The sequence below is a fragment of the Salvia miltiorrhiza genome, chromosome 1 (genome assembly GCF_028751815.1).
Source record: "Salvia miltiorrhiza cultivar Shanhuang (shh) chromosome 1, IMPLAD_Smil_shh, whole genome shotgun sequence".
Taxonomy (NCBI): domain Eukaryota; kingdom Viridiplantae; phylum Streptophyta; class Magnoliopsida; order Lamiales; family Lamiaceae; genus Salvia; species Salvia miltiorrhiza.
In genome coordinates, this window is record NC_080387.1 from 67,550,434 (window position 1) to 67,576,701 (window position 26,268).

At 33.9% G+C, this 26,268-nt stretch overlaps 4 protein-coding genes across 4 annotated transcripts; 1 reads left to right on the plus strand and 3 right to left on the minus strand.

The window, feature by feature from the left end:
• Nucleotides 1-2,030: 2,030 nt before the first annotated feature.
• Nucleotides 2,031-4,044, minus strand: LOC131005283 (leucine-rich repeat protein 2-like). The gene is made up of 7 exons (XM_057932180.1): nucleotides 3,589-4,044; nucleotides 3,328-3,460; nucleotides 3,187-3,258; nucleotides 2,865-3,008; nucleotides 2,717-2,788; nucleotides 2,570-2,641; nucleotides 2,031-2,274 (listed from the first exon to the last, which is right to left on the minus strand). Exons 1-7 carry the CDS (start codon nucleotides 3,668-3,670, stop codon nucleotides 2,208-2,210), a joined length of 642 nt encoding a protein of 213 aa, XP_057788163.1. The 5' UTR covers nucleotides 3,671-4,044; the 3' UTR covers nucleotides 2,031-2,207.
• A 642-nt stretch (nucleotides 4,045-4,686) lies between these two features.
• LOC131005284 (uncharacterized) lies at nucleotides 4,687-8,203 on the minus strand. Its single transcript, XM_057932181.1, has 5 exons — nucleotides 7,757-8,203; nucleotides 7,053-7,208; nucleotides 6,800-6,972; nucleotides 5,040-6,717; nucleotides 4,687-4,953 (listed from the first exon to the last, which is right to left on the minus strand). The coding sequence occupies exons 1-5, from the start codon at nucleotides 7,841-7,843 to the stop codon at nucleotides 4,876-4,878; spliced, it is 2,172 nt and encodes a 723-aa protein (XP_057788164.1). The 5' UTR covers nucleotides 7,844-8,203; the 3' UTR covers nucleotides 4,687-4,875.
• A 3,162-nt stretch (nucleotides 8,204-11,365) lies between these two features.
• On the minus strand, nucleotides 11,366-15,630 carry LOC131005285 (probable prolyl 4-hydroxylase 9). The gene is made up of 8 exons (XM_057932182.1): nucleotides 15,208-15,630; nucleotides 14,999-15,115; nucleotides 14,384-14,541; nucleotides 13,404-13,506; nucleotides 12,959-13,054; nucleotides 11,988-12,053; nucleotides 11,785-11,904; nucleotides 11,366-11,597 (listed from the first exon to the last, which is right to left on the minus strand). The coding sequence occupies exons 1-8, from the start codon at nucleotides 15,325-15,327 to the stop codon at nucleotides 11,505-11,507; spliced, it is 873 nt and encodes a 290-aa protein (XP_057788165.1). The 5' UTR covers nucleotides 15,328-15,630; the 3' UTR covers nucleotides 11,366-11,504.
• A 3,421-nt stretch (nucleotides 15,631-19,051) lies between these two features.
• On the plus strand, nucleotides 19,052-21,852 carry LOC131005286 (probable E3 ubiquitin-protein ligase RHY1A). Its single transcript, XM_057932183.1, has 3 exons — nucleotides 19,052-19,635; nucleotides 20,511-20,701; nucleotides 21,230-21,852. The coding sequence occupies exons 1-3, from the start codon at nucleotides 19,381-19,383 to the stop codon at nucleotides 21,669-21,671; spliced, it is 888 nt and encodes a 295-aa protein (XP_057788166.1). The 5' UTR covers nucleotides 19,052-19,380; the 3' UTR covers nucleotides 21,672-21,852.
• Nucleotides 21,853-26,268: the final 4,416 nt, after the last annotated feature.

The following is a 26,268-nucleotide window of genomic DNA, read 5'->3' on the forward strand; positions in this document are numbered from 1 at the left end:
ACAAAAGTCTGATTGCTGCTGTATTGCGAGTGAAGATAGCGTAGATTACAAAGTGCGTATGCATGGCTATTTATAAATTACAAGCTAAGGGCAAAATAGTAAATTCGTTGCGAGAACATGTGCTCCGCGTGGTCGAGGGCATAAGAGTAAATTCGCCCTTAGTCGGGAGATTTCTCCGCTCTTTTGGTGATTTCCCTGACGAAGGCCATCTCTCTGGCGAAGGCCATTCCTCTGGCAGGGTGACTTCTCTGACAAAAGTCATTTCTCTGGTGAAGACCGTTCCTCTGACAAAAGTCATTTCTCTGATGGCATACGTTCCTCTGGCGAGGTCCGTTTCCCTGATAAGGGTCATTCCTCTGCTCTGCATATATTACTCATCATAAAAAATAATTACTATTCTGAATTAAATAATTTATTTTTAAAAGAAAATAATCAATATTGTGAATATAAATATAAATTTAGAAAGTTCGTATAAGCTCGATTAAGCTCGTGAGTTTCAAAGTATTCGATAAATAAAGTTCGGGATTTATTTTGATAAAAAATAAATCAAACTTGAGTACACCACTATTCAATTCGACTTAGTTGAATTACACCCCCTAAACCTAACACATATTATACACGTAATAAAATTCGTAGCTGTACATAGGTGTCCGGATTTTATGTCAATTAATTAAATATGATATAAATTTGTGTAAGACATTAGTCAAATGTATGGACTCAAACTCATATTCAACATATTTACATTTTGAAAACTTAATAACATTCGAATCCGTGTCTTAACTCATTCAATAGATTTTGACCGGTCATGTGGTTTCTTCATTAGAAAATCTTTTGATACGTGAAACTTTTCTACGAGACACTAGCCATTTAATGAGAACATAGAATAAAATAAAATGAATGTGATAAAATTTCCATATTTTCTCATTATTATTATTATTATTATTATTATTATTATTATTATTATTATTATTATTATTATTATTATTATTATGTGATAATTTGATCAAAGAAAGCACGTAATAAGATGATCTTATGATAAATTTGTTAAGATCATAATCAGTTATCATATGTTTGTATAACAGTGTAGGGTGAACACTGTTACACTACAAATATTATCCTTTCTTTGATGCGCACCCCTATCAAAATTAAAACACAAAATCTCCTGTACATCCGGGTGTACCGTACATTCGGATTGACTTATACCTAAATCCTGACCCGTATGTCAATTCAAAATTGCATCCTGACCCAAATCGTGTAAATGACACTGCTTATAATTGATACTATTCAATTATATAAATGACATTGTAACATTTTAAAATGTTATAGTGTCATTTTCAATCTTATAGTGTTATTTAAAATATTATATCATTACAATCTTATAGTGTCAATTACAGGAAATGTCATTTATAATTATGAATAGTGTTAATTATACATAGTATCATTTACAATGTTATATTGTCATTTATACGCATTGTCATTCGTATAACAGAATAATGTTAATTACATGCAATGTTATTTATATAACCGAATAGTATCATTTACACAATTTGAATCAGGATACGGATTTGAATCACGATTTATACGATTTGAATCAGGATGCAGATTTGGATCAGAATACGGGTCATGATCTGGGTACGGGTCAACCCGAGTGTATGGTACACCCGGGTGTAACCCAATATCACCTCAAACTAAAATATTTTTTAAGGCTAGCCAAATGGCACGTTACAAGGTATGGATTTAATATCTTTATATGGAAGGGCTAGGTTAAAAAAGGTTTTTAGAGTATAAAATACTCCGTATAAATCATTTATAGCCCTTATATCATCAAAATCTACGATTGATTCATCACTTTGTTGATTAAATTCATGGTCCTGAGTTCGAATCTTGTAGGTGGCAAAAATTTTAATTTTGAGAAATTTAAGATATAAGGAAATTCTTATCTTATATGATTATATCAAACTATATTTAAAATTTAAAATATAATATTATAGCAGTGAAGATTTGCAAAAATCTGGATAAAACACAGCCAATTCTCTATTAACCTATTTTTGCTCCATAACTTAAGCTGTAATATATAGTTTGTATTACAAATAGGCAATACATGTAGGCTGTAGCAGCAACATTAACTTAAAACCAAGCAAACACCCACTTTGTTTTCTCCTATAATCTTCCTTAGCTTACACAAAGTTATGTTTCTTCCTCTCCCTTCAGCATCCAAAGTCATAAGCCACCAATCCCTTCAACTCCGGCCCGTTGAGTCTGTTGTTAGCAAAACTGCAAATTTCACTCACAAATATTCAGCTTAATTCCAATGCAGAGGTAATACAGATACAATTAATGACACACCACCACTGGATTACATATAAAGCAGAGATTCTTGTATCCTTGTTTATGATTGAATCCATTTTTAAATAGTGATAAAATTATGGCCTTTTGGATCGGTATTTGCAGAGTCATAATCAGTTGTGGTGAGAGCAGTTTTAGTACTAAATGCTTCAAATGTTTGTTCTAACTTCTAATACCTTAATAAGGAAGGATATTAACAAGGGAGAAGTGGCAAAGTAAGTACCTTCCCATGGGAAAAGCCTCAAACGGGCCATCAACCGGTATTGTTCCACAAAGATCATTATTTGAGACATCACTGCAGCCATTCAAGAACTTAACATAAGACAATTCCAAGTCGATATGATTCTCATCATCAAACGATTTTACTCACAAGACTTTGAGGCTGGACAGAGTGGTGAGTTCCCGCGGTATTGATCCACTTAGCTTGTTATCATTTAACCTTCTGCACAGCACAACAGTTACAAGTTGAGCACTTTTGAATTTGGAATCCACAAGCAACTACAATCTTCTATACTCACAAAAATCGAAGAGACTTCAAGTTGGCAAAGGACTTGGGAATATTCCCTTGGAATTTGTTTCCGTAGAGATCCATGCTAATCAGCTTTCCCAAATTGCCCAACTCCTTGGGGATTTTCCCAACTATGTTATTTTTATAAAGTTCCCTGCAATCAATGCCCAATTTTCTCTCTTTATCAAGACACAATGTTTTCAAGAATTCATTAAAACTAGGATCTTTAACTACACAGCACAATTTTATGGAGACAACAAGTAGAATAATTTGAAGATTAAAAACACAATAGAGAGAGTAGAGTAATTAAATTAAAGGGTTAAGCGTATTACAAATACTGCAGGTGCCTGAGTTGACCTAGCTCCGGCCCCAAACTCCCAGTAATGTTGGAATTGCCCAAGTCCCTAGAATCAAAAGCCAGATTAAAATCCAAGTTGAAAAACAGAAACATAAAAGAGGAAGAGTAATATTACAAGCGAACAACGTGGTTGTCGGAATCGCAGGTGACATGAAACCAAGTACAAGGATTCACAAGAGTTGGATCCCAACTCTGTAGAACATTTGTGGGGTCTGAAAGTCTGCTTCTCAAAGCATGCAGCGCGTTTCCTGCGAATAGTAGAATAAAGCTTTATTCAGACCAAAGATAAAACATGGGAATGATGGGGTGGGATCTTCATGAATTGAACCACGAGCATGAGAATTGGAATTGAAGAAAGCGTTGAATAATTAATTGCCTTCAGAGTTGGTGGAGAGAGCTGGGGAGAAGGAGAGGAGGATGGGAAGGAAGAGAGAGAGCAAACAATGAACAGCAGCCATTCTAGTTCTAGAGAGAGAGGGGGGGATGAAAAGGTGGGAATGGAAATGGAAAAGGAAGCATGTGATGAAGAGAATGAGTGGAGTTTTGTAGGGACAGTGAGTGGAGTCAATGTTAATTAGAGAAATTCAAAATAGGAAAATTGGGAATTCCATTTCCATGAAGTAAAAGTCACGCTTGGTGCGAGGACGAGACGAGGAAGGAGGGAGGGAGGGTGAGGTGGGGTCCACACTTGAAGTTGAAGATGAACGTGCATAGCATAGGTTGTTGATGAGATTCTATTCTACTTTGATTTCATAACTCACTGCCCCTGGAGGGACCCACCCTAACTCAATCCAACATTTTAATACTTCTTTTTTTACAATTATATTCGATTTTCAACATACTTATATTATCCCCATCAAATTCATACTCTCTCTGTTTTACTACTGTCTATACTTTTATTTTCAACATCACACAAATCAACTTCGTTTCATTCAAATAACAAAATTTACTTGTTTTGAAACTTGGATGAAAAATCAAAATATTTTTCTACTTAATGATACTTGAAGAATTCATTTGAACCTTGGAAGAAACTTGTGTAATCGACCCTTCTTGTCTTATACTACTATGTAAAGAGTTTGTTGTACAATTATTATGACAACATAGTCAACAACTTTTTCCACACGGCTCAAGTAACAAAATTACTTGTTTCCAAAATTGAAAGAAAAAATTAACATAAATTTATGCTTACAAAAATACTTGAAGGAACTTCTTTATTCGACCCTTTTGTCTTATCTTTGAACAGAAGGTTAAATTACTTTAAATTGATAATAATAAGCAAACACATAAAGGAAATATTGTTTTGAAACTGAAGTTCTCATTTGAGGTCTTGTTGCTCATATTTAAGTCGGTTCCATTACTATAACGAAAGTGTGTATTCTTACAAACCTAGATATATATATATATATATGGTGGAGATTTTAATGTATATGCCACGGATAGTTGAACATCACACAAAATAATGAGACATAAAGAATTGCACCACACTAAATCACCTTTCTTCTTTACTTGCACAAAATAATGAACATACTATCTACAGCATGCAGACTTAAAGAAGCTTCAATTCTCTTGGATATTCAGCTAAGTCAACATAAATATACATGTATGAAAAAAGAATAAGAAGAGAAGGGGAAAATTGATGCTTGCACATTATTACATACAAACTTCAGGAAGACTGCACCTCGCACACTCCTTGCGCTGCTTCGCTATTCCTCTCCTCTTCTTCGGCTTCAAGCCAAGCAGCCTCAACATGTGGAAAAAGAGTCAAATTAGTATATTCTGCTACTGCCAAATAAGAGAAAGAAGAAACCAACCAAAATGGAGATTTACCTTGTCTCTTTGAAGCCTAGAGACATGAGGGCGCATAGAGTTTCCTAGGCTCATGCCTCCCCACGCTGCCTGCATCTCTCGCTCCCTAGCTTCACGACGACTAACTGAATGCCTGGTGCTATCCTCTTCTTGTTGCTCAACAGCAGCCATTTTTGCCTTTTCCAGCTTTGACTTGTGCTTGACTAGAACTTGGTCCAAACTGCTTTCCAATACTCTACCAGTGTCCTTGCGCTTCAGTTTTATTTGCATTTTTTCATCTGCACAATATTCCAATTTCTCCTTTTCCAGTCTTGAGACATGCTTTACTAGAACTTTGTCTAGACTCTCATAATTTGCACCGTTTTCTTCATCTTTTCTTTGAATCTTCTGAACTCCAACAGCACTTCGCTCCTCTCTTCGCAACATGTGATCTGATCCTGAACTAGTTTGTGCTTCTTTCCTCTTACGCTTTTGATCTTCTGGCAAAAGGGTGTCCGAGTCTTCCTGAGACAAGTTCTTGCGGTTCTCAGTCTTGTTTAGGTCTATATTCTCTTTGCCTTCGGAAGCACTAAATGGGATATCTTCTGAACTTTTAGCATCTGATGGCTGAGTGCTCGACTTTTCAGTTGGCTCCAATCTGTTTCTGTTCCGAGCTTCTTGAACCTCCATTTCAAGTCTTGTTAAGCGTTTCACCAAATATTTATCTAGACTAGGAACATCTACAGCATCTTGTTTAGCACGGGGAACTCCTCTTGATGATGTACCATTCGTCCTTGCTTCTTCGATCTCTTTCTCAAGTTTTGATTTATGCTTTGTCAGTACACTTCCCAAGTCTGGAACCATGGTGCCATCATCCTTGATCGTCCCTTTAGACCTCGAACTTGAATCATCGGCAGAAAGAAGCTTCTCATCATCAGTCCGTTTGCTTCCATCACTAGCTTCATTTTTTCTGGCATTTTTGGCTTCTAATATCTCTCTTTCAAGTCTTGTCAAACGTTTAACCAGAAACTGGCCCAGGCTAGGAATTTCAGCATCGACAGCCCCCCTTGAACTCTTTGTTGTCCTCCCACATACAGACGTTCTCCTCGAGACTTTGGGAACAGCCGAGCTGTTTTCTGTGTTTTGAATGGCCGAGCTGTTTTCTGTTTCAGCCAATGCAGCATTTAGGCCACTTGTTGCAACTATGGTTGCAAGAGAGGCCAGTTCATCTTCTTTTAAGCATTTGAGTCGACCAAGCATCATCTCGACAATATTAGTCATATTAAACTTATCCGACTCTGGTCTTTTCTTCTGCTTCTTCAAACTATCCTTACAGGATCCAGCTTCCTTGTCTGAACCAGCATCACATTCCGAAAGGACCGCTGATAAGTCATCTGAATCAGGGTTCTCACTGATTTTGTGCAACAACTCTTTAAACTCGTCTTTGTTGATAGAGTGGCAATTTGCAAGCTTAACGAAAGCAGTTTTAACTGCAGCAGCTACTTGTTTATCAACAGCAAATGCAGTTTCAAAAGTTGCTGAAACCGTATGGGTGGTAGATCCTCCTTTACCAGATATTGTTTCTATTTTATAATGGTTCGGTGCAGAATCCGGTGTACCATCATTCATGATAACCCCAACTGCCCGTGCAGCTTCAAAAGCTTCGGCAGCAGAAAGTTCTGCTTTTGATAGCTGCTCTTCTGCTTCTTTACTTTCAATCCTTTTTGAAGAAAATAATATATATTAAAATCAAAGACAATACAAATTCAATATAAATCCATCTCAAAAGATATACACCGTACCTGGCTGCCTGAAGTATACGACACCAAGATGCTTCCATCATTGCTGCCTTTCTAGCCTCCATTGCTTTCTCTGCAGCTTCTCTTATTGCAATCTTTTCTCTCAACACTCTCGAGTAATGAGGATTTGAATCCCCTAGAGTCTCATCGAGAGTCAAATGCATACCATCTACTTCCTGTGATAAGGATTAGCTTTATATTATCTTTCTCTATGGAAAAGACCTTGGCAGCAAATAGATAAGTCAATGAAGCATACCTGAAGCATTTTTATTTTCCTCTTCAGATAAGGTTCCACCTTCTTCCGCGGGAACCAATTAAGGGGAGAAGTTTTACGACGAGGAGGCTTAGAGATTTGGGATGTGAGTTTGTTCAATGCATTTGAGCTAGACGGCATCGCATCCTTTACTTTATTCTGAAACACACCAAAATACAGTTAGAAACCAAGAGCTCTAGTGCAGAAGTGGCAGACTGACCAACACAACCTCTACCATCCCACACAACCAAGAAATCTATGTTAGTGAAAGATGCATATGAACTAGTGCCTGTCCAAATACTACCTAAGCAGCTTAACTAAACACCGATTATCATTCTATTTGTTAATAATTTACAAATTCGAGAAGCTAAGGTTGCAAGAGGAACCAAACTTGTACGATTTGAAACATGAATCGTCGCTTCTTTGCATAAATCCCACATGGCATGGCAATAGAAGAACAAGAATTTGCAAATACATATATTTTCAAACATTACTTGTGCAAAATTGAAGGTCACTTCTACAAGTATGAATAGTACAAAAACAGATATGCAAGAGTTTAGAATTTGTCCATAACAAATTCAACATAGAATTGAATGAAACCGGCTAGAATTCCATTATTTATGTTAACAGTTTTTGAGAAAAGCGAACAATTCCTGAATTTGAGAAAAGGAATTAACAGTTTATCAATAGAAATGAAGAAAGAACACCTTTCCAAGCTTAGAAGCAGACGTCCTCGACTCCTTCGGACTGCTCTCTTTCTCAACACAACCCATGTCAATACATCGAAGATCCATTTCCTTTTCCCCCAAATCTCCAATTCAGTAACAAACCGAACGAATTTTCTCGACGATCAGAGTTGTTCAGTATCAAATTGAAAATTGGCAGCAGCAAGAAACGTAATTACGGAAATGTTTGGACGAATCAATGGTGGTAGTAATTGGAAAAGACAAAAAAACGATGACAGTTTTTTGGGTTTTTGGAGTGAAGGAATTTCAGCAAAAGGGTGTTGGTTTTTAGTTCTTGGTTATTTCTTTGCTGTGATTGTGATATGTGTGGAAGAAACTATCCGTTACAATTGGGGGCTAATATTTCGGTTTGCAACGGTCGAGTGGAGAGTAGAATCCTGTAGATCGGGTGTAGGAGCAACTTGATGTGTTTCGGGTTTCGTTTCGATTTTCTTCTCTTAAAGATTTAACACAGTCATTTGATTTTATTATTTTCAAACAATGAATAATTAAATAATCAAATTTACTTTTAACAAAAAAATATTCAAATTTATCCTTATCTGTAGTCAACGCCTACTTATTGATTATACAAAAATCATTAAAGTTCAAGTGGTGTGTGCTCAAAATATCACATTGAAGCACATTTAATAAAGCCCAATGAAGGCTCTTAAAACAAAGCATATAATTAGCTACTTCACGTGAATGATCTTAGATTCCACTGAATTATTAATTGGTATTGGACAAATGATAGTGGGATATAACATAAAGAAGAAATTATTGTGGTTGGACACTAGCTACTCCACGTGAATGACCTTGGATTCCAATAACTACTCCGCTAGCAATTTCTATATATATGTAGTAACAAGTAATTAAACTCATCACAACCAAAGCTTTCCCACTACTCCACTAAGCAATTTCTAACATGGCATCAAATGAAAACTTTGATGATTCTAGTCCTAGCTTTGATCCCTTCGATTACACCGAATTTGATGAAATGCATGAAAACCATGTATTACAAAATCAACGCATTGACTCCATGATCGATGACGTGGCTTTTCAGATTCCAACTATATCTTTACAACCTACAAACAACACTGATAGAGGACCACGACGATTTATTGAACGTCGTCGTTAGCAAGGCCATGAAGGTGTGTTCGAGCAATACTTTTCAGACGATCCAATCTACATTCCTGAAGTTTTCCGAACAAGGTTTCGCATGCGAAAGCCATTATTCGAAAGAATAATGAACAAACTCGTTGCCATAGGTTTTCCAACAAAAACGTGATGCGACTGGTCGTTTAGGTATGTCTTCGATTCAAAAATGTATTGCAGCAATGAGAGTATTGGCATACGGAATAGGAGCAGACTTGCACGATGAATACATTAGAATGAGCGCACAAACTATAAGAAAATCAATTGAAAAATTCGTGCAATGTGTAGTTCACAACTTTGGTGGGGAGTACCTCAGAAGGCCAACCGAAGAAGATCTTGCTTATCTATTGTATGTTGGTGCTCAACGCGATTTTCTTGGTATGCTTGGTAGTATTAATTGCATGCATTGGGAATGAAAAAATTGCCCTACTGCATGAGCTAACCAATATACAGGAAGAAGCGGTAAGACAACAATAATCTTGGAAGCAGTTGCATCCCAAGACTTATGGATCTGGCACGCATTTTTTGAAACTCCAGGTTCGAGAAATGATATCAACGTGCTTTACCAATCGCCTGTTTTCTCAGATATATTGGAAGGTCGAGCACCAAAGGTTAGTTATGTGATAAATGACCATGAAAAAGATATGAGATATTATCTCACTGATGGTATATATCCTTCATGGGCAGCATTTGTCAAATCTGTTAATGATCCACAAACTCGAAAACATCAACTGTTTGCGCAACATCAAGAGGCTGCTCGAAAAAATGTTGAGCGAACATTTGGAGTTTTACAAGCTCGTTTCAATTTTACCAAACGACCATGTCTCATGTGGGATCGTGATATGATGAGAAAAGTAATGCTTGCTTGCATCATTATGCACAATATGATAGTGGAAGACGAGCCACATACTTACTTAAATTAATGTGATCCAACATAATTTATGGAAGTTAGAAGGTTTAATAGCCAAAGTGGAGATGTTGAAACTAATGATGATCCTAATTTTGAATTTTCCACGGAACGGATTACAAGTCTAGAAAGCTATATGAGGAACATGACACAACTTCGTAACAGGGAAGCTCACAATGCTCTTAAAAATGACTTGATCGAACATATTTGGCAAAAGTTTGGCGATGATAATTAAATGCTTAGTATGTATTATTTTTTTCTTTCTCGAGTTTGCATTGTTGTAATTTATATTTTTAGTTTGTTGTAATTTAAATTTTTATTAGTTTTTTTTCTTTTAATTTTTTTAATATTTTAATTTATATTTAATATTATTAAAATTATTACGATTAAAAATAATAATAATAAAATTATATATAATGTTGTGGTTGGGGTGGTCATTGATAAATCAACAAAAATAGAGGTGGTTGGGTTGGGATAAATATAGTGATGTGGAAGAGAGAGAAATTAATTAAATATTGAAAATTTGAAGATGGTTGGGTGGTTGGATGGTTGCTGATAAATATAGTATAAAGATAAAATCCTCAAAATAAAAGCACTCTAATTTAAACTTCACATGTTAATTTTAAATTTTGCATAAATTATGACATAAATTTCGCCTTAATTTATAAAATGGTTAATAGTGTTTTATGCCTCAAACTTTCAACGTTTTTTATAAAATATCTTAATTTTATTTTATTTTCCCCTAAAAAACCCCAAATTTTTAGTTTTTTCCATAAAATGTCCCGTTATATAAAATTTTATGGTGAAAAAAAAACCGAACTTTTAACTTTTTCCTTTTTCCAACAATGGGGGTTTCTCTTTTAACTTTTTCCAATAATGACGGCCCCAAAATATTTCTTTCAGCGAGATAATTCATCTTTTTGTCACCGAATTTTGTATAGCATGACATTTTACGAAAAAAACTAAAAATTCATAATTTTTTAGGAAAAAATAAAAGTTCGTGATATTTTGTAGATAACGTTGAAAATTTGGGATATAATACACTATTAACCATTTATAAAAATTATTATTGAAATTTATTTCAAATTAGAGATTCTCTTTTTAAATAGTACACATTAATAAATGAATCAGATTGGAGGTATTTAATATGAATGACTCCATATCTAAAGTAATTAAAAATTTTACTCCCTTCTTCTCGTATAAATAAATTGATTAGAATTTATACAAGTATTAAGAAAAATTATTGAAAATGAAAATATATAAATAAACTTCCTACTATGCTCATATTTATTATTTAATAATGAATTAAAATTAGAGTAAATTAAAAAATTAAATAAAAATATAATAATAAATGAGTTTAAAAACATTACTTTTTATAGAAATAAGTCTATGTAAATAAATGAGACATCTAAAAAAAGGAAAAACAAGCCTATACATGGGAGTAGTTAAAATAGAGAAGCATTAGGGCCATTCCAACTAAAAAATACGGTTGTGTTCATCCATTTTCAATTTTAATTTTAATTTTAAGCTGATAAGTTAATTTTAGCCAAGTTTTAAGGCTAAATATCCAATTCCAAGATCATCAAATAATGATCAAGTTTCAAGTCACAACATCAACATCATCACATAAGGCTTTTATTTAGCTGAATGGTTGGATTAAAAACAAGCAAATTACAAAGATGACCCTTTTTCTTTGTCTCTGATCCATTTCGTTGCCACCCACTTTTCCCCCTTCACAACAGGGCAGCTTCCATGAAGCGAGGTCTGCAAGTCGCCACCACAAAACTGCGTGTCAGAAAAGTATATATACATCTAAAGATAGGAAATTACAAGAATTGCATCCATGACACATTTCTTTGTCGAACCTAAGTTATATACGTTCTGTTGTTTTTTCAATTTACCGAATTCCAATCACATCAAGAATAGATCATATGTGGAAGCATGCCATTACCGGATCTATTGTTCCGTTTGGGTATAGGGAATAGAACAGAAGGCCATCTCCTCGTCTTGGCCTCACCTTCAAACCTATGCAGCTCTGGTAATCATATCCTTGATTCATGTTTAATCCATTCTGCGATCAGGAGTCATCTCATCAGTTATATCAGAAAAGCAAATGTTACAAAAAATGAGAGAAGAATGAGGATGTTGCTATACCTCAAACGGGAACATGGTTTCTCCACCTTCTTCGACATCACTCAAGTATAATAAGAAGGAAGCAACCTGAAGACAGAGTGAATTAGTTTCTAGAGCAATTATAAACAATGTATACCGTTCATATCTACCACATAGCAACTGCTGTCCATTCACATATAGAATTCATTTAGTTAAAATTGTTCCGCTGCATTTCTTTCCGTCTCTGAGTTGCGTCTAAAGAGGGAATTTGAAGAGAGAACTCAAACTTTCATGAGTCAAAGTAGATTACTTCTTTTTAGGGGGGGGGGGGAAGAATTCCGCCTAATTGATCTCATAAAAGTTCAAAGCAAAGTTATCAATTGATATAAAATCTAGGGTTAATTTCCAAATAAACCACTTTTGACCTATTTTGCAATTTATACATCACCTTTGAAATGTTTCAATAATGACCCCACTTTTCGATTTGTACCAATTTCACATATAAGTGTTGGCACAACACCATTTCAGGGACAAAATTTGTCCCTAGGAGAAAAAGTTAGGGGCGTTGAAAGCTTTACTAATCAAAAGGTGCTTGAAAGTTTCAAAAGTGGTGTCAAAATTGCAAAATGGGACAAAAGTGGTGATTTATTGGGCGATAAATCCAAAAATTATAATTTGAAATTATCATAAACAAGCCATTCAATATTGTTGTTCGAGATTTAAGATCAATAGCTTCCAAATCTCTACATCAGATATACGTACGAGTTAGTTCAGCTGATAATATAAAGAAAATGGCATTCTAAAACATAGCTTGTGTGTGAACCATGACATTTTTCCAAACTCTTATACACATGAAGGATACCTATCTGGTGGTATTTGATAAAACACCCTGGGGAAGTTACAAAATTCTTTCACAAAAAGTATGATGATCCATATGAATGTCAGGATTCACCATATTGATTCAAGACTCGCTAATTATCATAAAGTGATAACTCGGATTAGACACTGCTTACCCGTTGGCTCTTCAGTGGGCCATACTCTGCTGGGTTAAATGCATCATAGTGAGATACATATCTTTGATCCACTTCATAACGCAGAACATTGAAAGCCTGCAATATGGTGATATGCGACTATCTCAGAAATGACCTGTAATAGAAAACTTATTCTTTCAACTTTATAGTCAAAGAAATTAGGCATACATAATGCTGTACTTCCTAATGCCAAACTTCATAATTGATGATTGCAGTGCTTTTTTAGAATGATTCTTGATCCATGAGCAACTTGTAGAAGTAATATTGTACTTTTCCATCACATAAAACTAATGATTTGTCAGTAGTCCACACAGAGAATTTTAATTTTTTTGAAGTCTTACAAGCAAGAGACCAATTGACTTTTCATGCTTTTGAAATTTAGAGCATTAGGAAAACTGCTTGGCATAATGAAAAGTAGGTAACTTGCCTCCCCATGGCTCCTTGGTAACATAGTTGCTCTAGCAATTTTCTCCTCAACAAATTCCAAACTTCCTGTACTGTCTTCTGATGCACTAAGGAATGCGCCGGAACTGTGAACATAACAAGCATATATAAGTGCAATAGTTATAAGTTGTGTGAATAAGTAGATTCCGTTCTTAAGATAGAACACGTGAGCTATTAAAATACTCAATGTCTCATATTATCCAAATTCAAGTTTTTGACTGTAGCTAATGCCGCACACTTTCACGTTATTTAGTTTACATGTAGAGCTTATTTAGAATTAGAAGCAAAGGTCCATGATACATGTCCACTGCCTTGTTACAGAAAATAAATAAATAAAAAAGAGTAGATCTTTGAACATATATGAGTCACAATCTCCTCAAACCATTCTTTTACACATGAATCAAGAATACACATTGCAAAACTGAGGCAGGATTCCAAATAAAACAGATGTAGACAAGGGACTGCAGCATAAGAATATGTACTTTCATCTCAAAAGAAAGTTCTGATTGATGAGAGATTCATTTGCTCATCGAGTACTTTTAACTGATTTTAGAAGTTCCCAGAGTTCAGGAGATCATTGCTACAGCCATAAATGAAGTGAATCTTGTTTGTGAAAAGTGCCAAGGCTGAACACTCTTCCGGTAAATGAAGATAAAAATGCTGATGTTCCAAAATTGATTTGTAAGAAGACACATGAAACATGTTTCTTCAACTGCGCAGATTTGTGAAGTCACATGACCATAGTACGCAGCAGGCATACGCAATTGACTGTTTATTTTCCAGTATAATGACGAATAGACCAAAAACTATCCAAATTATCTAAAAACTAATCTTCCATTTACTTTGATGGATTAGTTAATTTTGAACTTGTTTGTTCATCTAATCCCTCAAATACTCCATCAAATGTTTTCTCAATCTAATATATCAGACAAAGTAAGCATCCCCTATATTGAATGAAGATACCTTGTCCGAATACCCTTTGTGCTCTCAGCAGTCTCTCCCTCGCGCAGAGCAAGAGATGATGGTTTGAGCTTTCTCTTAGCCTGTTCAATTATATTTTGGCACTGTTCATCTGAGGCAAAATCAGGATAATAGATAGCCCGTGGTCTCCAACTCAGGATCTGCACTAGCATATGAATTTCATTTAGGAGAATATCCAAGTCCAGCATTTGTCCATCTCACTAAAATCTCATCTTCCATAGAAAATTACCAAAAGTCCACTTCTCATTCTTTCACAATCACAGACCTTAAACTAATTGCTCAAAAAAAATAACCAAACAGAAGTAATGGACTTTTTCCCCAAAGTAGTTCATATACCTTCTAACTAGAGGTGTTGTTTATATCAACATGAAATTGAGCTCGGAAACACTTGGGAGCAAATTTCCCTTTCATAAGGGAATAGATCAGTCTATGTAACCTATCAAATTAAGAAAAAATTTATTTGACATTGTCTCCACTTCAACTCCTTCCCTGACCATTAATCATGTGTAACTACGAACACTAAGAACTATACTGATTGTTATCTATCTTTTTCGGAAACATCCAAGCACAAACCAAATCGATCATTTTAAATTGAACCTGAAATGGGATAGAAGTGACGGAAGACTCTCCACTTTCACCATGAACCATTGAATTCCCTTGTTCGTATCCAACATCTTGCAGCAATTTATGCCTGGATACACCCCTATTCACATCCTGCAAACAAAAATCGACGTCTACAAACACGAATACGCAGAAAGAACACCCACGAGGCCACAAGCAAAATGCACCAAAACAAAAGGTTTCACCTGAGATATGATGATGGATCCAAATAGACCAGCAAGAAAGAAGCAGAAGCACAGAAAGAAAACAATCGGCAATGTTAGGTTTGACTCCAACCCCAAAACCCTTTTCCCTCTGTATTTCATGATTGAATTGGGCAATCAAGTTTATGCATACATAGGATTTAAGAGTTTTGTCGTAAGAATTAGTATCAAAGATTGTGGCGACTAATAAAGGTAAAATCTAAAGCTTGTCAATGTGGGAAAAACTTGAAGCGGATCAATGGCGGGAGAGTGCTTGTTTCTGCGTCAAAATCTTTGCGACAAGACTTTTTTTTTTTTTTGAGGGATTGTGACAAAACTTGATGTCGGGAATTTTCATGATTTCATATTTGAAAGCAATTCCAAAACGTCGACAAAAAGAGCGAGGCAGATTGCCAAAATAAAAATTCAACATTTTGATCTTTTTGTAATTGCCGTAAAAATCTTTTAACCTTTTCTTTTATTCGACCCAAATGTTATTCACGTAGTCATGGAATTGAGTAGGAAATTAATGAAAACATTTTTTGTGATAACTAATTTATTTTTTAATTTAATGTATACTTTCAATTAAATTTGAATAAACTCGTTAACATCAAACGCATTCAACAAATTAATTCGAATTGCACTTATTAAGAAGCAAGTCAACTAAGTTTAATTTCTTAATTCAACTCTCCAATTTTTATTTATTTATTTTTTTATCAAATTCAACTCTCCAATTCAAATCTCTAATAATCCATAAAATTGGTACTTCATATCCCTAATTCAATATGTTTTTTTTACTTTTATCTTTACCATTGGATTAATTGGAAGAGGATGATAAAAACACATTATGGGTTATTTTAGAAACATCTCTGTATGAGATAGGGGTACCTCTAATGCTTAGCTTCTAAAATTTGAAAGTCAAATTCTATCGTTGGAAGAAGATGGAATTCAGTTCTCAATAGATAATCAAAAAATCAAGACAGAAAAATTTGTCATGCATTAATGATGGTTAAGACATATTTTTATGAATAGATGAAAAAGACAAATTAAAATTTATTTTTCTTGAAGAATGAAGTATTATTTTTGTATATTTTAAAATTTAGATCCTTTTTACAAATAACTCGGCCCATAAACTTTAATGAATCCTTATGGCTCGCGTCTTTTGTGACCTTTTATTTTCAAAGAGGAGTGATAATTGTTCTACATTTTTTTTAATTTGTCGATCCTAAGACAAAACGTTTTATTAATTAAGTTGTATTTTATTACCCCGTTACTCTATTTAATACATGACCTTTTCTCCACCCAATTCAATGAATCTATTTCCGTAATGTAAATAATAAGGAAGATATTTTTGCTTTAATATGATAATAAGATATATAAATAATGACGATTACCTGTTATCGTAGTCAATAACTTCTATCTTCGATTTTTTTTCAATATATGCAAATTAATATGCACGTATATATTAAGAAAATTAATGAATAACTAATAGCTGACTTTATATGTATTTATCACAATAATTTAATTTTAGAAACGATTACGGGCAACCATTATACTTATATATTAAATAAAAAAATGTAACGGTCTACCATAATACTTATATATTAAATTAAAAAATTAACGACTACCCACCCGTAAATAATTTATATTTTGGCTATTTTAATATGCAATTTATGAAAAGATACGTATTAATAGCGTAAATAATAACAAATTTATAATAGCACAATTAATGACAATGATTTAATTTAAATAATATAATGTTATATTTATAACTATTCTATTAACATGTAATAAACTTATAAAAATTTATCTATATACTCCGAGCAATAAATTATACTTCATCTGTCCCCCCAAATAACTTCTTATATTTCCTTTTTGGGACGGCCCCCAAATAACTTTCTATTCATTTTGGGATATTACCTCACCAATAAAAATATTTTATTTACTCCCTCTGTCCGCGATATCGTTTCCACATTTTCCATTTTGATTCGTCCGTGATATCGTTTCCACTTACATTTATAGAAGTAGGATCCACAAACTTCCACTCACAACAATAGTAGGACCCAAACTCCACTCACTACAATATCCACTACTATTTACTATTGTCCATCATTTTTCTTAAAACTCGTGTTGTCCACAATGTGGAAACGATATTGCGGACGAATGTAGTATTATTTTTCAACCTTTCACCATTTTTAATACTAATTATAACACATTTTTCATCACTTTCAATATTAGTTTAACATTTTTTTCCACTACCAATACACCTAACAATTTTTTCTTAAAATTTGTGTCGTCCGGTCGTCCCCTACTATATAAAGTTATTTAGAGGATGGAGGGAGTATTATATAAATTATAGTACTATAATACTGATGAGGAGTAAAATATGTATAAGACAAATCAGACAGCAATGAAGATTCCAGCCTTGGAATGGAATGAGCAAAAAAGACTCTGAATGATATCCTTTGTAAAAAACACGCGTAGTAGGAGCCTCCAAGCCAGAACGAGGGAATTATGTTATAGAAGAAGCCAGGACTGACCTGACCAGAGGAGCACAACATAGAGTGGATGTCAGAGCTGTGGTAAACTGGAAAAGTGATAACTCGCCTCATCGAACGAAGCTGGCGCACCCATAGAGGAAAACCCAGAGCTGATGGGTGTCTGCGCTGGATCAGGGTCGAGGACGTACGAACCATTGACAACTTTTACCGAAAAATCTTCCTAACTAACTTAGGATCCGTACCATATGTGAATTTACTTATTTACCCTCATTGTAAACTTCTATAAATAGGGAAAGCATCCGCCATTGTATACACATTATTAGCAATACAACATCCTTTCCTCCACTTTTCATCATCTTCACCACTCTCTCGATCTTCTGCACACTACAAGTGAATCCTATCATCTCTTATCGTATGGATTATTTATGTACTCATCAAATACATAAATGTGTGTGTGTGTATTGATGGATTTTTCACCGTATTACATTTGTTGAATGCTTACTAAGTAAATATAATTTATATATTATTCCCTCTGTCCCATTGATAATAGCTCATTACTTTTCGATACGATTATTAAGAAGAAGAGTGATTTAAAGGTAAAAATGATATAAAATGGTGGAGCCCACAATTTTTTTCTAAGAGAATGTGGTTTCCTTTTATGAAACAGACCATTATCAATGGGACAAACTAAAAAGAAAAGTGTGTCATTATAAATTGGATGAGGGAGTACTATCTTTACTCAAGATGATAGTATATGAATTTTTAATCTAATTTATACAATTAGGCTGCGTTTATTTTAATGGATAAATTTATCCATGATAAATGATGGATAACAAAAATTTATGCTTTTGAATGTCTTATTTTTTTTCCAACATTTAACTAAAAGAGATTTTCCCTTCCTTATTTTCACTTCAAGGATGAATAATATTATCCCTTCATTTTTGGTGTGATAATATTATCTATCCTTGAAGTGAAAATAATAAAAGAAAAATGGTCAGCATCCCGTTTGTTTGTGTTAAATGTTGAAAAATAAAGGAGACATTCAAATGCATAATTTTTTGTTATCATTTTCATGGATAAATTTATCCATCAAAGTAAACGCAGCCTTAAGGAATATATTTATGTGAATAAAAGAAAAAAGAATAAAAATGAAAGTTAACGTGGGTAAAAAGGAAAAAAGAAAAGAAAAAGTGGACATATGTTTATAAAAAAGTATTTTTTTTACCGTTCAAAAAAAGCATTTTTTTAAATATTATTTTAAATTTTAAATTTTACCTTTTAAATTAATTTTATTTATTATTATTCGTTCTCTATATAGCTAAAGATTAATAAATTTCCACTATCTTGCATCAATAATGAAGCGTGAGGCTGATAATAAAAAAATTTGGAGTGAAGAAAGTGGAAAGTTGTTGAAGAATTAGGAGCGGCCACGTCATACATTTAACATCTAATCTTATGACAAAATGGATAATTATGTTTAATTATGTTTGCACTTTCCTCTCCTTCGCGCTCCCCCAAAATTTCCCCCAAATTTCCCTCTCTCAAATCTCACTAATTTCTCTCACACTTCTCACTCCTAGCTCATATGATTTTTTCTGTCAATTTTCGACTGCCATAACTGTTTTTGCAGGAAAGAGATTGGAAAGCTGCTGCTGCTGCCGTTAATTGAACTTGCATGACGAGCGCTTCGGAGCTATTCTACCAGCGGAGGTCGCGAATTGGGCGTCATTCGGATTCGTTTGGCGTCGGGTCGGATTTGGGCTCTCCTCCGCCGCCTCTGTGGATCAATCGCCGCCACCGTCACAACAACAGTGCCGGAGGTAATCACAGTCGCCGAGATCGACTCGACCCCGACGGCTGCAATCCGTTGCGGCGCTCTCTTCATCACTCGCGCCAGACCTCGCTCCATCGCTCTTCTCACCAGCCTCAGGTGAGGATTTTTGTTTTTTCCCACGATGATTGTAATTTATGTAACAATTGGGGCTGAGTTTATGGATTATGTTGTGGTTGGAGATAGTAGCATAGAGCTGTGAGATTGAGTATTACTTTGATGGAACTTGATGCACGATCTGTTCTCTTTTGTATCACTTTTCTTTATAATGTCGTACTGCCGAAAATTGTTAGTTTCGTTCGGATGCTAGCATGTTATATATCATATAATCATAATCTTTGAAAGTAATGTAGTGGCAAGGAGCTACCCTCACAATATATATCGATCGTGGTGTAGCATTGGCAGCTCTTGTTTTCACTACGTACTTTAGATTTAGTATTCTTCTCCGTATCCAAATGCTTATCACGCAAATCTCTATGCGCACCAGTCAAATGCAAATTTATGTTTTGGCTTTTGTTACCTTTTTTTTTTTCCCTCCTTTATGGTCGATTAATAACTAAGAGCGCTCTATTTCTTGGTCTAAAATGTTAAATATATGTTGTAGTAAAAAACAAAGATCCCTCAGTTCTGGTATTCTTAAGTTTGGAATTCCTGCTTGCATCTTTTTCTGTTGTATATTTATTTAATACTGTGAGATGTTTACTCAGTATATGCTGAAACAGTAGTCTGGCTGTGGGTATCTCGTCTAGCGTGACAAGCTGTGGGATATATAAATTTGTTTTGTTCCAATAGCAGTTCAGAGTTGATTTTGTCACTACTATATGGATATTATCAATGCCCCTTAGTGTTGGTTTTTTATTTATGTGCCCCATTGGATGAAATTGTTAAAATTTTCCATATACCTTGTAAATATTCTCAAGGAGAAACCTTTCTGAATTATTCGCTGTGATCTCATATCCTTTCATTATGGCCAGGAACGTGAATCGGTTCGACCTGAAGAAGGCAGCCACCAGTTTCCTCCAGGCAATGTTATCCATCCTGAACCTCAAGTTAATGAACGAGATAGGCTGAGATTAAGTGGGAATGACAGGCTTCCGGGAGCTGTGCTGCTTGCTAGAGAAAGACTTCTGCAAAGGCTGAGAGGTGTTACTCTTTCCGGCAGCAGGTTGGTTCAAATGTTTGAAACTCAATACTACCCCCACCCCCCCTCTAAAAAAAAAAGAAATAGGGTAGCATTTTGGTGCGTTAACCATTTTGCACAGATCCTATCCAGCATAATTGTATGTCAACTGAAGTAAACTGTAGAACTCATTCTGCTAGTCAGTAGTAGATTTGGCATGAACCGGTATGAATATCAACTTCATGACTTTTTTTGCATACTGGTCATTAAAACTTACTATTGCATAATTATGTTCCCGGACTTTTTCTCCGTATTATTTTCTTATTCCTTCTACTCCACAACTCTTATTCTGCTGAACATTTTTGTTTGGAAGGACACGGAACTTTTGATTTATGGTTGAGATTCTAGCCCATTCACATCTTAAATTGTTAGTCTTCTTAAGGGCCTTTCATGTCATTTAATTTAGTAACCCCACACCATTAAATTGATTTACTCACAGTTTTTAAAATCGCGCGGAACGTTCTAACCTCGGCGCGCCTCAGTTCAGTAACCCCACTATGTTTCTTTGTATAGGCGGAGTAACAGGAACTCATCTGATAGCCAACGTAGTGACTTTGCAATTGGGGATGATTTCAGACTTGTGGATGCTGGGGATTGGGAAACAGAAATATCTAGGGAGTGGCTTGCAGCAACAGCTCCCTTCACTGGTTCAGTTGTCCAACATCTGAACAAGAGGCCTCCAGGACTTACTCAAGAGGCACTGAGCTGCTTGCCGGTCGAGGTATTCTGTGTCACAGAGGAAAGTGACGAAGAGCATGTGTCAAGGGCATCAAGGGAGTGTAGCATATGCCTGGAGAGTTTCTTGGTGGGAGATCAGCTGATTTGTCTACCATGTGGGCACAGGTATCATTTTTGTTGCTTGGATCCCTGGGTTCGGTCTTGTGCAGACTGCCCATATTGCCGGAGGAGTATTGATGTGACTTCTGAGAGAGTTAAAAAGGATCCAGAATGTTGATAAGGTCTTTTGTAATGCTGTGTTGTAGTTTTTTACGTCTGTGTTGTTATCATTCCGCTTTAGCGAGTATTAAGAAATCTTGCTTGTGTTTTATTGTTTCTACTCTGACGTCTAATGTAACTTGAACAAAGTTGTAAATTGGCTTTGAGTGTACAATAAAAGACGGGAGAACTTGACTACACTTGCTCCTCTTGTAAAGTAACACCTTTACTGCACTATGTTATGTTGGTTTTTGTTCATCTTGCCCATTGCAGACTAAAATAGCCCCAAACAACCAAATGTGACCTTGGATGCATATAATCGGGACTCAGATGTGGGTGATCTGTCGGGCCATCTTCAGTCTCGTGACTCTCGTCTGACTTCTGCCGCAGGTATATCATTCACATTAGTGCCTTATAGCTTCTTGTATTTTAAAACAGATCAACTACCAGATGTTTGCAGGCAGCTCTATGAGTTCAAGAGAAATGATATTAGTTCTATGTTATGCTGATCAGCACTTATGTTGTACTAATATTTTGTAGCATGTAAATGCAGGTCTCCTAATCTGGAAGCAGCAGGTTGTTTGGGAGATATTGAGCTCAGGACCCACCCAATCTGTCGTGTTTCATGTCTTAAACGAGGTAGATCCGGACAGGTATGATCTGAAAATTCTAAAATTATGGCTTTAAAAGTAAACATGCAGCTACTACATCAGTTGAATGATTCAACGTTTTCTTGTAATTGTTTGTCACCTGAAAATGAAATTTAATGTAACAAACAGTATCCTGAAAGCACCCTCAGAAGTCAGAAATACTCGTGTGGAAGCCTTGACTACCTTGTAGAATTTTTACAGTCTTTGCTTTATTACTGGCCAGTCAACTCAATTAGTTCTTCATTAATTGCGACTCTTATGTCCCAATTGCACAACCAATTGGGACTTGGGAGAGAGCAATCCAAAATTAAATCTTTTAATAGCTCTCGTCCATTTCATCACGATAATGTATGAGGCGTTTGATTTGAGTGATAAGATATAATTGATAAATTAATTTAACTTAATCAAATGTTCAATTTGCATGATTAGCCACTGATGGATAATTTGACCGACACTCTAATCAATCAATTGGATGATTATTTATCACCCTAAAGTTGAATTAATTAATTAATTATCCTCAAATCATATTAATCTTATCAATCTTGTATATCTCATCCATCAAATCAAACACTCTCTGTTTAAGTTTAGTTGTTCATTTGTAAAAAAAGAAATGTTGCTAGACTGATACTAATTATTTATCTGTTATGTATGTCTGCCTGACTATATTTTTTCTGTGATGTTGAAATTGACCACAATTTGATAGTTGAAAGGGAATTCATAATATCATATACTGATTTTCTTTAAGTTTGTGGTTTGGCGTGGGAAGAGATTCAAGTTTGGTCTGATTAATCGATTATTGGGGTAAATAGTTCCAAGGAAGTAGTCAAATTTAGGTTTGGGCATGGAATTCTCGTCTTCTATGGTCCCACGATGTTGAAGTCACGAGTGAGATATTTCTGCAATACCATATAAAAATCTAAATTAATTGGTGTTGCACTTTTTCATCTTGGGTATTTTGGGAAGATTAGATTGATAACTAAAGTTAGATTTAGTAGGTATTTGGTTTGTTTGGAATTAATAAATTTTCGGTTCGAAATTATTTTATACTATCAAATAGAAATAAGGATACTCAGAATAAAAGTATTTGAAATTAATATTTATTTTATTTTGCTAAAGTAGATGTAGGGATTATGTTCTTTTACGATGTAAATTGAGTACAGTATTAAGTAAAAAAATCACTAGATACACCATGATGAAGTGTTCGAGGTTAGTAACTTCTGAAATCGTTAAAGTAAAACAAACGTCATTTAAAAAAAAATAGAAGGTTTCTCAATGTTACTTCTGAAATTTTGGTGAATTGTGTTCCTTTTATTTCGATTACATAATTTATGTTGTAATATATGGGATGTTTCCCATCTCAATCATGTAGGCTTTTTTGCAAGTAGACTTGCTTTTTCTTCTTCCTCTTTCATTATGCTTAATTATTATTCTTATATCCTTTTCTCATGAAAATGTTTGTGAATAAGGCTACCTTTGGCGGATTGTCTTTACATAAATATAATTTCGTATTCAGTTCCATATTCTCAATAAGTCTGTCACGCCCCAATTTCTGGAAAAAGGCACGAATATACATGTGTGTGTGTGTGTGTGTGTGCGTGAAATCTATTTATATGTGTGTAAGAATAACTAATATAAATGAAAAATATTCTTACCTCCTATCCAAGCACTGTAATTTCCTACGTGAATATGATGAAGTGCATATATGTACTAGTTAAGTTTGAAAATATAGGTTTGATTAGTCATTCTAGATATAGCTAGGCTCGATTAGTCATCTAGGTCTATTTATGAAGGTTTGGTTAGATTTCATCCACATAAATTCATGCATAAATTTGTAGGAAAAAATAATGCATTTTTTTATTGTTAGTCTAATTCATTTTAAGCTCAAAAGAACTCTAAATTCCCTCAATTTTCGTCAATTATTCTAAAAAATAATCTAATACTAACTCAATGGAAATAATCGAGGGTGCTGCAAAGTCACTTAATGTGAATCTCAAGCTACGCTCCAATAGTTTTATAATTGTATTTAATCTTGTGATGATTTGCTAAAAAAAATACATATATTATATATGATGGATAGTTAAGGCCGGTCAAATAGTTATACTTCTATAGTTGAAGTGATCACAATCTAGTAAACAGATTAATATTTTTCTAGAACTTTAAACAGACATCTATATAATATATAAAACATGAGTTTAACGTAAACTTTTTTCCACCAAAATTTCTCTCTCTTCACTTTTTTTTTGTTTCTCTTTTAAAAATCATCAATTTTGACTTATAAAAATATATTCAATATAGATGTTAAACTAAAGATAAAGAAAAGATCTTTAATTTGATATAAAAATTATAAAAATTAATTCTAAAATAAATAAGTTATTATCGTTTATAGTCACAAAATTATTTTTTCTCTTTTCTCTCCTCTCTCCTAAATCCATTCTTTTGAATGTCACGTTTATCTTTTTTCTATTTGACTCCTTTTTCTATATTATTTTATTTTATTTTTATATTTTTATTAGATACCATTTTTAATATTTATGCAACTAAAAAGATTAAACTTATATTTGTTCATTTTAGAACTCTTTAACTTAATAAATTAATTAGTTTTATTTATAAAAATAAATCTCATCTTTTCAGCAAAATTAATTATTTGGATGTGCAAAAGAACTATATTTTAAAATTTATATTCAAACAAAATGACCGTATAAATATGATTTAAATATTCATTCAAAAATATATTAAACTATATGCAAATAAATAGTTATGTACATCTTAGAATATTATATGATACATAATGATGCTCATTATCATTTACTTGCTTTTGATATTTGATGATTTATATATTTATGCACAATATCAATTATAAATAATTAATTGGTATTTCAAAAATTAAAAATTCAAATATTTTAAGATTCATGTATTTATTGAGATTGTGTCGTTCAAAACTTTAATATTTTTGATTGAGATCCATGCTTACATTTGTTTATATTTAATATGTATATTTATTTATTTATTTAAAATATCGTTTACTTTCAATATCAATCGTGCATCGCACGAGCGGGCATACTAGTTAATATTAGAAGTGAATTTTAACGAATTAGTCTTTTGAAGTATTCTTTTCTTTGAAGTTTATTCATTTTTTTATATGAGGAATGACTCGAAGTCTCTAACGGATGACTGACTCAATAAAATAATATGGATAGGATTGATCTTTAATATGTAAAAGTAATGGTCAAATTATTACTTATATTATTTTTCCATTCAATACATAGTATTTAAAAAAAAAATACACACGACATATATGGATTGTAATTAAAAATGCTAGTAAAGGTTTGATATAGTAATTAAACGAATAAATAGTGTTATAGCTTTCCCAAATTCACAGTATCAAACTTACCTAGTATGATTCCGATTAGTTTCTTCCTCGATAAGAAATGAATCCTCAAATTTTGTCTCCTTTTCAAGCTATTCCTATTAGTCAACGACTCAACGGTTTAGTTAAGAACAAATAATCGAGTAAATTAAACATTTTAATTTTTTGATACAAAATTAAACATTTTATTAAAAAACTAAAATGTTGCGTCCAAATAAAAAATCTCAGCGTTGGGTTTATACCAACCTCAAAATTATAAAATTTCAATCTGTGTCGAGTGGGTTGCTTGCTAGTGAGTCAGCAACAACAATCCATTGTTAAATCGAATTAGATATAAATCCAACAAAATAAAGTATGTGTTATTTTATTCAAAATAATAAAAGCATTGTAATCCTAAAATGATGTGTCCGAGTCACATCCATGTAGCTACCAACTCCATCTCCATCCGAAACCCACAAATAAAAAAAAATATCAAATATTCACACTACATATACCCCAATTTAAATATATTTTGATCATTAACTTTAGGTTCAAGTCAAGATTTAAATTACTATAATAAGCACTACTACATTTTCTACTTTTCTAGTAACGTGTTATGT